This window comes from Colobus angolensis, unplaced genomic scaffold (assembly GCF_000951035.1).
Source record: "Colobus angolensis palliatus isolate OR3802 unplaced genomic scaffold, Cang.pa_1.0 Scaffold45, whole genome shotgun sequence".
In the NCBI taxonomy this organism is placed as follows: Eukaryota; Metazoa; Chordata; class Mammalia; order Primates; family Cercopithecidae; genus Colobus; species Colobus angolensis.
In genome coordinates this window covers 8404404-8420462 of record NW_012117932.1, presented here as the reverse complement: position 1 = coordinate 8420462, position 16059 = coordinate 8404404, and the positions used below count along the sequence as shown (strand labels likewise).

Sequence of the window (16059 nt, the reverse complement as noted above, 5' to 3'; positions counted from 1 at the left end):
AAACCTGCTTGGGTAATGCTTGGATCCTAATTGAGGCTCTGGTCCCCAGGCCCCTCACTCACTCTCACTCTTTCCTGTTCCCTGCCTGCTTGTTGATTGCAAGTGTCCTGGATGGCTGCCCCTTCCCATTGGCCCTGAGAAACGAGCTGCCATCTTCTCCCTGAGATCTGTCCTTTCTCTTATTTCATGTGTTTTGCTGAGTTGCCTCCTCTGTGTCTCACCTGGCCAACACACCTGAACCTAGCTTATTTCCAGTCAGGGCTCTCTTATAGCATCTGCCAGTACAAACGGGCTTCCTGTGAGAGGGACACCCGGTCATGGGTTGAACACGAAGGTATTAGGCCACCCACCAGGATCAAGAGGTATCCTTTGAAAGGCAAACATCGGTGACCAAATCCCCTGTAGCTCCATCAGAGCAGGATTAGTTTATAGCCACTCACCCGAGAGAGACCTCAAGACCAAATTAGAGAAAAATACAACAGTGAGAGTAATAATAACAAAAGGATTAGGGGCCTATGAGGATTTTTTTAAAATCAATGTATTTATGACAGGTAGCAAAGAATCTGGAACAAAGTCGGTATTCAATTGATGTTCATTCTGCCACCTTTCTCCTTATTCTGAATGGTAATTGCTTGTTTCAGAAGAAAATTCAAAAACCTAAAATTCCTCAATATATAGAAATATAAGGAAATCAGAATAACAGTGTCCTATAATAGAAAATCTACTACATATATGTTTCTGGGAACTATGCTAAGGAGGCATTACCCAAACGAGAGCTGTTTAAAGAGTAGATTAGACTAATTTGTAAACAGTATGCCAGAGCATTAGTCTAGGAGTACTGGATTCTGCTTACATTATTGCATCACTGGTGTATGAACAAACCCTTGAATGTGTCTTACAGGCCCAGCTTCTTAGCTAGGCCAATATTTAATTTGTTATCTTATTTTAATTGTTCATTTGTTTTGTAAGCTGTCCCTTTAACAAAAAAATGAAAAGTGAATTTATGATTGGCAGCCGTAATTTAAATCATAAGCCCTTTAAGATAAGGGTTATGACACAGAGCTCTTCCTTAAGCTATGGATAAGCTTTTAATTTCTGAAGACAAAATGTACAATTTAATATTTAATATGTTAATATTAAAATTTTTAAAAGTTGTGTTTTTCTCCTCCACCTATGTAAGGAGTAATGAAAGAGTGGGAGGAAAGAGTACTTGGTAGGACTGGAGTTGATATAAATCAGAGGTGAGGATGGTCTAAGTCCTTAAACTGCAGCCTAAGTAGGATGTATGTTTTCCATAGGTAAGAAATGCCCAGGGCTGATATCAGTGTTACTCCTGTTGGCTGCTCACACCAGTTGCCAAATGTATAACTTCAACACAGAGAACTCCTTTGAATTCCCATTCCATATATCTGACTGCCTAGTCAATATCCACTTGGCTCTGTCATTCATATGTCATATTCACCGTTTTCAAACCTGAACTCGTATTTCTCACTCCCAATTCTAGGCCTCTTTCAGGATTCCATATTTCAACAAACGAAACCCACCATCCAATGTAATTAGGCAAGAGAGTAGCCCAGGAGGCATTCTTCACATCTCCCACTCTTTCACACATCAACTCCAACACATCCCCAAGGCCTTTTCATATTGCCCCCTTATTACTGCTCAAAATGTCCATCTTCCTTTATGTCTTCTGCCATGACCCGGGTCAGAGCTACATCCTCTCTCTCGTGGACTGCTGTGATAGACCCCCGACCGTTCCTCCAATGCCATTCTTGATCCTCTTCTAATCTATTATCCACATTATAACTAAATGAGCCCTTTCAAATGAACAAAAATAATTCTACAGTTTTTCCCTGCTCTTATGACTAAGAAAACCCTTAACATAGCCAACAAGATGTGAAACTGCTTACATTTCTGGACATGCTTAAACCATACTCCTCTCCTGTTCTCTGGCAATACTGGCCTACTTTGGATTCCTCAAAAGCTCAACATTCTATTTTGTCACAAAGTCTTTGGACATGTCAGTCCTTCTACTTGACCTCATAATTACTGGACACCCATCTTTCAGATCTCAGTTTCTCCATCTTTTTCTCAGGAAAGTCTCTTTTTCCTTGCACCCATTAGATAAGGTCATGTCCTACTGCTATCAACCCTAACACTGCTGTTTCTTCTTCCTTCAAGTAGTTTTCTCCTCCAAATATATTTATATTATTTCATTAATTACTTTCTCTTCCACTAGATTATCAACTTCTTGAAAGAAAAAAGAATTCTGCTTTTTTAAATCACTCTAACACCAACACCTTCCAGAGTGCTCTACTGGAGACGCTGTATTCCTTATCCTGCTCTAAAGGGAGTTCATTTTAGTTCCCACAGTTCACTTGACTCATAACCTCCACTGTTTGCCCTGCTCTATGCAACATCTGTAATCTTGGTTAGTTAAAAACAGCTTTCAGCAGCTGTTTTTAAATGGGATGCTTGCAGTCTCCATATATATTCCCTAACTGACTCCCAGATAAAATGTGGGGAAATCTGATCGTCAAAATGAATGACAGTAAAAGATGAACCCAATAAATAAACCAGGAGTCCATTCTGATATAAAGAAATGATTTGGTGTAGAGTGGGATGTTTATACAGTGTGAAGGTACCTCCCAAGAAAACAGTAACTACAAAAATGAAATGACCAAGTTCACATTGGAGAAACTCTGCATGTATATACCACCTTAAGTAACCGATTAAAGTGAACATCATCAGTGACAGAACAAATTAAAATTATGAGCCACCTGACAGGCTGCCATGAGAAGAACACAATATCACAACTTGCCCAAGATGTATAACCTGAGTCTAAGTCATCGGGAAACATCACACAAACCCAAATTGTCTGATACAGAGGAGCATCTATAAAATTACCTATAATTTTCAAGTGTCAAGGTCATAAAATTCAAAGAAAGGCTAAGAAACTGTTCCAGACTATAAAGAGGAGAGAGAGAGAGAAAGAGAGAGAAGAAAAGGAGACATGTTTTTCAATTAAACATAACAAATGATTTTAAACTAGAGGGTTTTTTTTTGTCATAAAAGGTAATATAGAAATGATAGCAGTCGGAGGACTGGATGATAGTAATATATTAAAAACAATTTATTACTTTGAATAGTATGCTGTGATTACACAGGGAATGGCTTTCTCTATATATAGGTGTGTACATATATATATATAATACCTAAAGTACTTGGGAGTGATAGAGCATCAGGATGGCAAGTTACTCTCAAACAGTCCCTGAAACAAACAGTCTTTAAAATTGTACTTGTGACTTCCCTATACATTTGGAATTATTTCAAAATTAAAAAACTATAAGTACATATGACAACTTAAAGCAAAAATGACAACATTGCATTGATGTATGTACAACGTATGCAGATGCTATACATAAGACAATAGTACAAAGCACCGGGCAGGAAGGAGAATGGAATTCTACTGCTGCAAGGTTCTTATATTTGATATAGTGACGCAGAGTATTTATCTAAGTAGACTATGATAAATTATGGATGAATATTAAAATGCCTGAGCAGCAACAAAACCAATTAAAGCAATATAGCTGAAATGTAAGCATAGAAACTATGAAGAAATTGTGAAGAAAAACACAGACAGACAGGTAGAGAGTAAATGGATGAAAAAAGATATATCTTGCAAAGAATAACCCTATAAACCCTAAGAAAGCCAGAATGACTATGTAATTATTAGACAAAGTGGACTGCAAGACAGGGAATATTACTAAGAGTATTGAGGAAGGTCATTTATAATGATAAAATGAGTCAATTCAGCAAGAAGGGATAATAATCATAAATGTACATGCACCCAATAACATAGTTTCAAATTATAAGCAACAAAAACTTGATGGAACAAAAGGAAAAAAATAGACAAATCTGCAATAAAAGTTAGAGATTTTAACAATTTCTCTCAGAACTTGTTAAATCAATCAAAGATTAGTAAGAACATAATAAATATGATTAAAGTTACCACCACCTTAATCTAATGAGCATTTACAGAACACCACACTAACCAACAAGTAAAACACATTCTTTTTAAGTGCATATGGAACCTTGACCAAGACAGACCATATTCTGAGGCATAAAATAAGTCTAAATTTCAAAACTGAAATGTGTAAACTATGTTACCTAACATAACACAATTTACTAGAAACCAATAACATGTCTAGAAAAACCCCCAAAATTTGTAAATTAAAAATACACAAAGAAATTGAGAAAACATTTAAAACTGAATAATAACAAAGGTATATCAAAATTTGTGGGACGGAGTGATAGCAATGCTTATAAAGAACTGTATATATTCAAAAAGATGAAAGATTTAAAATTAATGGTCTAGGTTTCCATCTTAAGAACAGAGGAAAAAAGCAAATTAAACACAGAAACATAAACAAAATGAGATGTAGATTTTACTAATTTGTTTTCAAAGAACCAACATACTAGAAAAGCACATTATGTAATTCAACACCCATTCACATTACTGCCAGAAAAACTAGGAATAGAAAGCTATCTGGTAAAGAGCATTTACAGAAAGTTTACAATTACCATCATGTTTAATGGTGAGTACTGAACCCATTCCCTGTAAAACTGGGAACATGACAAGGATATGCATGTGCTGTCACCACTTCTATTCAACTTGTACTAGAGGCCCTAGCCAGTACAATAAGGCAAGATCAAAAATAAAAGCACAAAATACCAGAAAGGAAAACTGTCTCTATTCATAGATGACCTCTTTGCTTATGTAGATAATCCTAAGAAATCTAGTAGCCAACTACTAGAAAATGAATTTAGGAAGGTCATGGTATATAACATCAAGATACAAAAATTAACTGTATTTCTATATGCCAGCAACAAACAACTGAAAACACAGAGGCAAACCCGATTAAAAGACCCCATTAAGAATATGAATAGACAAGTCACAGGCGGTAAGAAAATATCTGCAATAAATATATCTGACAAAGGACTTGGATCAAGAATATACAGTAATAAAAAGTTTTTAAAAGTTTTAAAAAATAGTCAAGAGTTTTCACAAAGCAAGATGCATGAAAAGACAATAAGCACAGGAGAAAAGTTCAACATCGTTAGTTATCAAGGAAATGTAATTACAACCATAATGAGACATCCCACATATCCACTAGAATCACTCATATGATGGAGACTGAAAGCATTGAGTGTTGCAATGACGTGGAAATGGAACTGTCTGTCATACACTGCTGGAAGGGGTAAAATAGCACAACTACTTTGGAAAAATGCTGGCAGTTTCTTATGTAGTTAAACATTCTATGAAAAATACATACATCCAAGAGAAATAAAAACATATCTATACAAAAAGACTTGCTCATAATGGCATTATTCATCGTAAGCAAAATTGTAAACAATGCTCAAATTAAAAATTAGATGGATAAACAAATTGTGGCATATTCATACAATGGAATATTACTGTTATGGGTTGAGTTATGTCCCCCAAAAAGATATGCTGAAGTCTTAAACCCTGGTATCTATGAATATAACCTTATTTGGAAACAAAGCTTTTGCAGACATAATTAAGATGTAAATTGAGATGAGGTTGGAATACTATGCAGCCATAAAAAAGGATGAGTTCATGTCCTTTGCAGGGACATGGATGAAGCTGGAAACCATCTTTCTCAGCAAACTAACACAAGAACAGAAAAACCAAACACTGCATGTTCTCACTCATAAGTGGGAGGTGAACAATGAGAATACATGGACACAGGGAGGAGAACATCACACACCAGGGCCTGTCGGGGAGTGGGGGGCTGGAAGAGGGATAGCATTAGGAGAAATATCTAATGTAGGTGAAGGGCTGATGGATGCATTAAAACACCATGGAACATGTATACCTATATAATAAAACTGTACATTCTGCACATGTACCCCAGAACTTAAAAGTATAATAATAATAAAAAAAGAATAGCATTCACATTATAACACTGTAAAGAAAAAGAAAAGAAAGAGTAAATAAAATCTAGAATTTAGTAGCACAGTAGGGTGACTACGGTTAATAATAATCTATGGCATATTTTATAATAACTAATAGAGTGGAACTGGAATGCTCCTAACACAAATAAATGATAGAAGAAGTGAAAAAAAAATTGAGATGATGTCATCCTGGAGTAGGGTGGGCCCTTAATCCAACATAACCAGTATCGTTATAAGAAGACGAGAAGAAACACAGACAAAAATAGGGAGTATGCTATGAACTACGGAGACAGAGAATGGCACAATGTGTTGTCAACAGTCAAGGAGCACCAAGGATTGCCAGCAACACCAGAAGGTGAGATAGACATGGAACGCATTCTGCTCTAGAACTTTCCAAGAGAGCATGGCCCAGCTTGACACCTTAATTTTGGGCTGCTAGTCCTGCTGTTTTAAGCCACTAGTGTGGTACTTTGTTACGTAAGCCACTAGTTTTGTGGGCTTTCTGTTACAGCAGCCCTAGTAAACTGAAACAAACTACTTAGCAGTAAAAAGAAATAAACTATTGATATCCTACTAGAATCTCAAAAACACGCTGAGTGAAAGAAGCTGAACCCCAAAATTATCTATGATGCAAAAACTGGGAACAATGGTTGTCTCCGGCCAGGGTTGGCAAGTCATTGGGAGGCATGAGACTGGGTAAAAGCATGAGGAAATTTTCTGGGTTGATTGAAATGTTATCTATCTTGATCCGCGTGAGATTATAAGAGTGCATGCATTTGTCAAAGCTCATTGAATTGTATGTTTAAGATCTGTGCAAATGCTTCAAGGAAAAAAATCTGCAAATAAATAACAAACTGTAATTAGTAGGTCTGCTTTTGTAGCAGTTAGGTTAGCAAACCTGAAAACATTTCCTGTGTATTCTAGGTTTGAGCAAATAAGTAAATATAAAGTACAGAGTGGGAGCCAGGTTTATCATTAGAGAAGAGAGTTCGAAATACAGAAAAAGGGAAGACAGCAACAAGCCCTGTGGAGCTGGATTGAAATTGGAGGTTATCATTGTGAACTCGTGGTGTTTAATATGAATAGCTAGCTAGCTGGGTAGATAGTAAGAAAAAGGGGGTAGGGGATAATAGGTATTTTCCTTTATGTGTCTTCCTGTCTTTCTGGATCTGACAAGGCAAAACCTAAGCAAGCAAGTAATAGGAGTAAGAATACATTTCACTGATGGAGGATAGTTCCCTTGAACAGATTCTTGGTTAAGTGTGTGGCAGGGCTTTTTATTTCAAGTAATATTGGATGTATGTTAATGGTGGTACATCTTAATGATTTCTTAGTCCTGAGAAAGAGACTCAGAAATGAGAATGAAGAATGAAAATACTTTCTAACCGTTCAGTTTATCCTGCCAGCTGTATTGAGGTTAATCACTGGCTAATGGAAACACTCTTAGGTGTATACGTACTAAACTACCTTTAGTCTTTTTTGGATATCTTACATATTTGCTTGTTGATAGTTAGGGCCTGGAATTGATGACTGACCTATGCTTTTAATCCACTGTGAGTAGTTTTGCTGTTTTTGAGAACTAAGGACAATTATACTGTTTACTGGTGCTTTTTCCCCACTCCTCCATCTTCCGTTTAGTTTCACAAGCAACGGGTAAAGGACTCCCTATTCAATAAATGGTGCTGGGATAACTGGCTAGCCATATGCAGAATAATGAAACTGGACCCTTACCTTTCACCACATACAAAAATTAACTCAAGATGGATTAAAGATTTAAATGTAAGACCTCAAACTATAAAAACACTAGAAGAAAATATAGGAAACATCCTTCCTGACATCAGTCTTGGTACAATGTTTGGCCAAGTCCCCAAAAGTAATTTCTATAAAAACAAAAATTGACAAGTGGGACCTGATTAAACTAACGTGCTTCTACACAGCAAAAGAAACCATTAACGGAGTAAACAGACAACCTAGAGAATGGGAGAAAATATTCACAAACTGTGCATCTGACAGAGGTCTAATATCCAGAATCTATAAGGAGTTTAAACAAATCAATAAGCAAAAAGCAAATAACTCCATTAAAAATGGGCAAAGAATATGAGCATATACTTTTCAAAAGAAGACATACAGACAACAAATATATGAAAAAATGCTCATCATCACTAATTATCAGAGAAATGCAAATCAAAACCAAACTGAGATATCATCTCACACTAGTCAGAATGGCTACTATCAAAAACGTCAAAAAAAAAAAACAAACAGAAAAAAAAAAACCAGACACTGGCAATGCTGCAGAGAAAAGAGAATGCTTAAGTACTGTTGTGGGTGGGAGTGTAAATTAGTTCAGCCACTGTGGAAAGCAGTTTGGAGATTTCTCAAAGAACTTAAAAGAGAGCTACCGTTTGACCCAGAAATCCCATTACTGGGTATAAACCCAAAACAAAATATATTATTGTACTAAAAAGACACATGCACTTGTATCTTCATTGCCATGCTATTCACAACTGCAAAGACATGGAATCAACCTAGCTACCCATCATTGGAGGACTGGAAAAAGAAAATGTGGTACATATACAAGATGGGATACTATGCAGCCATAAAAAAGAGTGAAATCATGTCCTTTGCGGCAATGTGAATGGAGCTGGTGGCCACAATCCTAAACAAATTAATACAGGAAGGAAAAACCAAATACTGCACGCTCTCACTTGTAAGCGGGTGCTAAACACTAAGCACCCACGAACATAAACATTAACAAGAGACACTGTAGACTACTAGAGCGCGGAGGTAGGGAAAGAGGACTGGGTCAAAAAACTACCTACCAGGTACTATGCTCACTACCTGAGTGCAATATAACCATGTAAGAAACCTGCACATCTACCCCTTGTATATCTAAAATAAAAGTTGGAAAAACAACAACATGTCTTTTATTTGGTGGAATATAAGACAAGTTAATATAGTAATACCAGTAAATGCTTTAAAGTCAAATTTTTCTTTTTTACAATTATACTGCTAAAATTCATCTCTCTCTAGTTAATAGTAATTAATAGTCAGGTATTAATTACTCTAAATAATAATAACAAACGAGTAGACAAATGTAAAAGCTGTTGAAATTAGAATACTCAATCTGCTTGATGGTAATGAATCAAACCAATAGATAGGCACAGCATCCCTAAGTGGCAGTATATAAGGCATCAATTTGTATTTTTGTTGAGGTCCAGCCCTCCTCAGGTCATGTCACCTGGGATAAAAGCCACCCTGGGCCAGTACAGTAATATAAATCAATCAGTGGGAGTAGATCATCAATATGCCAGATGCTGCTGATTCATTGGTTAAACTATTGGTGGGATGATTTCTGCCTATGAACAGAATAAGAGAGGGCAGGAAAGAAAGCCAGTCAGCATATAGGAAGACAAATCCAGTATCTTACCATCCACAGGTGTGACCTCAGCTGGCGGTGGCTCTTCTTGCCCTCCCATGCTGCTCTCTTTAATACTTTCTATTTCCCGCCAGAAATCCTCCATGGAGGCGCTGTCTACGGAGGCTTCTGAGTTGGAACGGCTGAAGGCAGGAGGATGGAGGGATTCATTGGAGAGCATCCTGTTAATTCTTCGGCGGCGAGGAATGGATTTTCTGGGGAAAGAATAATATCTATGAATAAAAACTTTATATTTTTATGTTATAAAGTCACAAAAGTGAATTTAAGTTTAATTAAGTTTAAATTAAATGGAGAAGTGGAATTACCATGGTAGAGATGGGTTTGAGGGAATAATCTCCACTCAGTGGCGGCCCTTTTAAAAAAATTCTCTATACTGTATAATTTTTTTAAATTATTTTTTGAGACAGAGTCTCGCTCTGTTGCCTAGGCTGGATGGAGTACAGTAGCCTGATCTTGGCTCACTGCAAGCTCCGCCTCCCGGGTTCAAGCGATTCTCCTGCTTCCGCCTCCCAAGTAGCTGGGATTACAGGCACCCGCCACCACGCCCAGCTATTTTTATATTTTTAGTAGAGATGGGGTTTCACCATGTTGGCCAGCCTGGTCTTGAACTGCTGACCTTGTGATCTGCCTGCCTCAGCCTCCCAAAGTGCTGGATTACAGGCGTAAGCCACCACACCTGGCTAAAAAATTCTCTGTACTTTATAATGACTCCGTGGCCATATAGGAATTAACATGAAAATGTTTTTAATAATTTTCACACTCATAAAATGCAAAGTTGCTTACACTAGTCAAAATATGCACAGTAAAAGTTTGTTTCTGTATATTATCTATGGTGAAGGCAGAGAAGGGCATAAGAGTTGCTGCTCACACCCATTAGGGTGGTTATTATTAAACAAACAAACAAACAAAAAACAGAAAATAACAAGTGTTGGTGAACATGTAGAGAAATTGCAACCCTTGTGCACTGTTGGCGAGAATGTAAAATGGGGAAGCTTTCAATGGAAAACAGTATGGCAGTGCCTCAAAAAATTAAAAATAGAGCCACCATGAGACCCAGCAATTCCACTTCTGGGTATATACTCAAAAGAATTGAGAGCAGGGACTCAAAGGAATATTTGTACATCCATGCTAAGAGCATCCATGTAATAGCGTTTTGGCTATTGGCCGCTTCCAATAGCCAAAAGTTAGAAGCAACCCAAGTGCTATCAACGGATGAATGGACAAGCAAAATGTGTATAAAGGAAGGAAATTCTGACACAATAAACAACATGGATGAAACTTGAAGACATTGTGCTAAGTGGAAAAGCCACTCATAAAAAGACAAACAATTTCATTTATTTGTGGTGCTAAGTAGTCAAATTCATAGACAGAAAGTAGAATGGCTAATTCCAGGGGATAGGAGTGGGATGGGCTGGGGAGGAATGAGGACTTCGTGTTGGTATGGGTTTGCAACTCCTTTCAAAGAACCTCTTCCAAGCTTGCCTTCTTCTCTTTGGGTTCAAGTGGAATTGGACAAAAAGACCGAAACTAACTCTTAAGCAATGTATGGGCTGTTTCACTCAAACAAGAGCTCCAAGGTGGAAAGAGGTAACCAGGCCAATGGCACAGTAACGTCCATTGTGGGTTTTATGATGACTTAGGACAATTATATTTTGACATGCAGTGCAGCAGTGGATTGTTATCAAATTTAGCCATGGCTAATGTAAAGCACATTATATTCACGAGAGTACCTAAAGAGAGGCAAAATAATGTTTCCATGATAATACCCCAAATTTCCATTTGCTCATAAGCTGTACACATCTAGGAATCCTCCTGGATTTCTAAATTGCATCTAAATTTAGTAGCAATTTCTGGAATTTTATCATTGATCGTTTCATAGTATCTAACTGTAGTTCTAGTTTTGAACATTAACTGAACAGCAAGATAGCCAATTTATTTTTTAAACCAAACATTTCAGGGAAATATGAAATATCTACTTTTATTTTTTATGTGTTGTGGGATAAGAATTTTAGGCAGTTTTGTTTGATAACTGGGTGATAATTCTCACCGTATTCTTCATAGTTCAACAAGTCAAGACACATTCTAGCAGTTGAAATACCTATAAAATGGGCAAGACACTAAGACTGTTATTACTAATTTTATTATTTGTAGGCTTTGAAGACTTCTTCCTTTTGCAATAAGACTAATACTAATGAAACCACTAGCAAATTCAGAGTACTAGTATATAAACACCTACTTCTTTTAAAAATGAAATCAGTTACCATGGCTCACACAGCCTCCTGCCCTCCATGTACCAGACTCAGAAAGAGTATATGGATATCTAACACTTTTCTTAGTTCTAGACTTTTTAGGTTAATTCCTTTAAAAAATAAATATGCTTGACTTATAAAAAAAGATAGTCTTAATAGTAGACATGGACCATATTTTTAAAATTATAATGCAGTGTAAGTGTATATGTCTAATATACAATTGTATAAAGCAAAAATGGAAGGTCTTTTCCTCCCATCTGTATCATACTGATATTGTTCTATAAACTGCTTTGTTTTCCTGACTCAAAAACATGCAGACATTTTTTTTTTCAAGCCAATACGGTAATACCACCTCAATGGCTGCACCTGGATACTATTATAGATCTTAGAAATTAAGCAAACAAGCAGATATACCCAAACACTGAAAATATTTGAATAAGTAAGAAATTTGTGAAATAATAGGTAAATCACAGAAGACAAGGGGAAGATATATTTAGGGCTAATAATGATTATTTCAATTATAGTACATTTGTTTCTTATTCATGCAAAGGGTATACTAATGGAATCTCAGGGAAGAGAGCTTCATAAAACTCTGCTGGGGACAGGGAGAACACATGTGAAATCCTATTGGTCATGAGCAGCTGAGTAACACACTGGTTCCTTCTGAAACAGTCCACCCAAAGAATCCTTTAATCGCAATGATCAACTTTTCTTTGGCAAAGAAGTCAGACAGCATTTCTGGGGATAAGAGCACTTGGAAGAGCGCTCACATTTTTGGTTAGAGATACAAATATTTCTCCTTCACCCCAGGGTGGAGAAGGAACCATGAATTTCCACTCTTGAAACATTACGTAATTTTGACCCTCAGGCCCATCCAACAGTTTGATGAGCCTTAATGGGCAGCTTCATACCTCACCATATTAGGAGAAAACGGAGTTTAGGCTTCATCAGCTGTTTGTGCCTTTTTATTCCCAAACAATACTAGGAGAATATTATATGACAAATTGAATGCAATTGTGTTACACAGAAACTTTTGTTGGAAAAACACCACAAGGTTTAAAATTAAATTTTAAGTGTATGATAACTATCATAAATTCAAAGCGGCATTAAGGAAAGATTTTATTATTCTATTTTTTCTTCCATTGACTTTTTAGCCATAACTTATACTATATTTTAGTAGATACCAGAGAACTTTATTACTATTCATATGAAATTAGTATTTTATAACTTCACAACAGTGTAAATATCTTACAGAATATAATTCTCCCTCTACCCTTTATATTACTGTTGTCATCTATGTTCCTTCCTCACATGTTTACATCCCCCAATAGTTATTATCGTTGTTGCTTTAAAATAGTAAGTTTTTTGAAAAAACTAAATACATGGTCTTTTATATTTATCTTTTCTAGAGTTTTTCATTCCTTCCTACATATCTATGTTTCCACAACAGATTCTTTCTCTTCAGTTTTGAGAACTTCCTTGAGCACTTCTCTCTCATTCCTTAGCATTTCTTGTACTGTGGATCTGCTGACAACAAATTCCCTCAGCTTTATTTCTGAATATGTTTTAAATTTATTTCCATTTTTGACAAATATTTTTTACTGGGCATAGAACTCTAGGATGGCAGTTTTTGTTTAAAACCTTTTAAAGAAGTCATTCATTGTCTTGTTGAGTCTATTGATTCTGATGAGAGTCAGTTACAATTCTTGCTGATGTTCTTTTAAATATAGTATCTGTTCTATCTGCTCATAATAGATTTTATCTTTATCTTTTGCTTTTAGCAATTTGAGAGTAGTTCTCAATTCTGATTGAGGTTTATTGAGCTTCAATCTGTGGGCTAATGTCTTTCATCAATTTTGGAATATATTAATATCCATTTTCTCTTCCAGTATGTCTTCTGTCACTTTTCCTCTCTCCTCTCCTGGAACTCCAATAACATGACTGGCAGGCTGTTTGATGTTGCCCCAAATGTCCTTTATAATCTGCTTTGCTTCCCTCCCACAACTCTCTCTGTGCCTCAGTTAAAAAATTTCTATTGCCCTGTCTTCATTTCTCCTCACTTCTACTGTGTTCAGTCAGCTAAGTCTTCCAATGAATACTTCACTTCCAATATTGTATTTTTTTCATATCAAGAATATCCAATTAGTTCTTCCTAGAGATTCAGTTTCTCTGTTGACATTATCCATATTTTTATCCATTTTTTGTCCATCTATCCTCTAATTTCTATAACATATTATAATTGTTATTTGAAAGATTTTATCTGTTAACATCATATCTGTGCTGTGAATGTATCTGATTAAATATTGATTTAAAATCAATCAATTGTTTATAGGTCACGTTTTCCTTCTTCACATATTTCATAACTTTTTATTAGATGGCAGATGTTGTTTTTAAAAGAACTCTAGAAAACTGGAGTAAATACAGGTTTCCCCCAGAAAGGGAAAGGTTTTCCTCTATTTGGTAGATGGAGTGAGAGGCAGGGCATGTCAATCCAATCAGGAGTTGAGCTGGGTCTGGGCTGGGTTGCAATGTACTTTAGTTTTCATCTATCTCTGGTTTCAAATGCTTCAAGGGCGAAATCTGTCCTGTGTGTACTACAGGTCCCTCCTGTTAAAAGGGTTTTGGGATAAACACCATGGGACTACAGAGATCTCTCTCTGCTATACAGCTTGGTCCCCTGTGTTGCTGGGATCCTGTATTGCCAGGGCTCCCAGCAAAAATCCCAAGGAGCAGAGTTGTTCACGGGGGAGAACTAGCTTTGCATTTGGAGCTTCTACAAATTCCAATCTCTTGTGCTAGTGCAGGCAGCCATTAACAGCTCCCCTGGTGTCTCCTCGCCCCAGTAGAGTCCCTCCACCTAGACAGGTGGCCTGGGCCTTGGGCCCAGAAGTGCAGAAACTCAGGGAGCAGACATGCCCAGGGAGGTAATGACCACTCGGCTCTGCTCACGTCACAAGAGTTCTTCTTCCCTGGAACTTGGCTCCTTTAGACTTCTTTGTATCCACAGCTCTCCAATATAGTTTTTAAAACACAGATTTTTATATTTACTCTTTTTTGTCTCTAGCTGCTACAGTGGGAACAATAGTCTGTCACAAACTAATCTACATCCTAACTGGTAGCGGAACTCCCACAAAACATTGTAAACATAACAGATATTTTTAAAAGTTGCATTTGTTTATGCACAGCTTGCTCTGTGTAACCACAAGTTTAGTTGTTGAGTATATTCCAAAAAAAATTTTTAAAAGACAGACATCTTATTATGAAATACTCTATGGGCCTTTATTATCTGTTATTTTATGGAGAGGTTTATACATAACGAGTTACTATCATACACATTACATCATTTGATCCTTATATGCATCCCATGAAGTAGCCAAAGCCAGTATCATATGTCTCATTGCACAGCAATGGAGAGAGTTACTGGGAGTAAAGTGGGGACACACAGCTTCCCCTTGCAGTTATAAGTAAATGTGAATTCTGTTCTGTGACTTCAAGGCTCAGCCCCTTCTGTCCTCAAACTTCTTTGCTAGCCTCACCTTACATCACTCTCCCAAAGCATTAGCACTGGGCATGCTAATCTTTCCTTAGTTTCTGTAAAAAGCCAAGTTCTTTCTTCCCTTAGGAAATTTACTCTTTCTGTTCTTTCTTCCTGGAACCTTCTTTCTCCCCAAGCGATTTCTGCAGCAAGATGCTTCTCATCACTCAGCTCGCAACAGAAATGGCACCTCTTGTGGGATCCTTTCCAGGCCACTCTAATGTAGCATTCCTCCAGTTACTCGCTGCGTCAGCTCTCGGTGCTCCCTGCTTCTCATTCATTAATAATAAACACTTCACTCACTCATTTGCTACTTTGTTTTGGGGGGGTCTATTTTCCCCACTAAAACATAGAGGAACCATGTTGGTCTTATTAACACAGTGTGTGGCAAAGGAAAATAACGCAGAAATACTTGCCGAATGAATGAGTAGCGTCAGTGGAGCCAGGACAAGAATTCAACTTTTCCCCATCCGGTCCAAATGCTCTCCCTCCTGTAATTGTTCTTCATTTCAAAAGCCCCCTCAGGTATTTGTGTAACTGCTTATAGCTGTAAATATTGTTATAGCAGAGAAGTGATCGAGTGTGGTGATTTAGACAAAAACTCTGAAGCCAGCTAGCACAGGTTTGAATGCAGGCTACAGCTCTATAATCTTGAACAAACTACTGAACCTCTGTGACTCCATTTCCTAAACAGCAAAATGGGGATATTAATCACATGCACTTCGAGGGGGTGTTGCGAGGAGTGAATTAATATACGTAAAATGCCGGTCACACAGTCAACCCATGTGTGAGTGATTCCTACAATTTAATTAATTTGATAGCATGTTCAGAGCTAGATTTAGGGTGTGGCTATCATGGGT

The 16059-nt window shown here is 37.1% G+C and overlaps 1 protein-coding gene across 2 annotated transcripts in view; it reads right to left on the bottom strand.

The window, feature by feature from the left end:
* Window positions 1-16059, bottom strand: part of ARHGAP28 (Rho GTPase activating protein 28) — a 194043-nt gene that overhangs the window by 82592 nt on the left and 95392 nt on the right. Inside the window, exon 3 of one of the 2 annotated variants that reach the window (XM_011957810.1) lies at window positions 9407-9609. In XM_011957810.1, coding sequence (XP_011813200.1) covers window positions 9407-9609 — 203 coding nt within the window. Of the gene's footprint in view, window positions 1-1910; window positions 1961-9406; window positions 9610-16059 lie in introns of those variants that run through there. The other variant, XM_011957811.1, reaches the window with a different exon arrangement.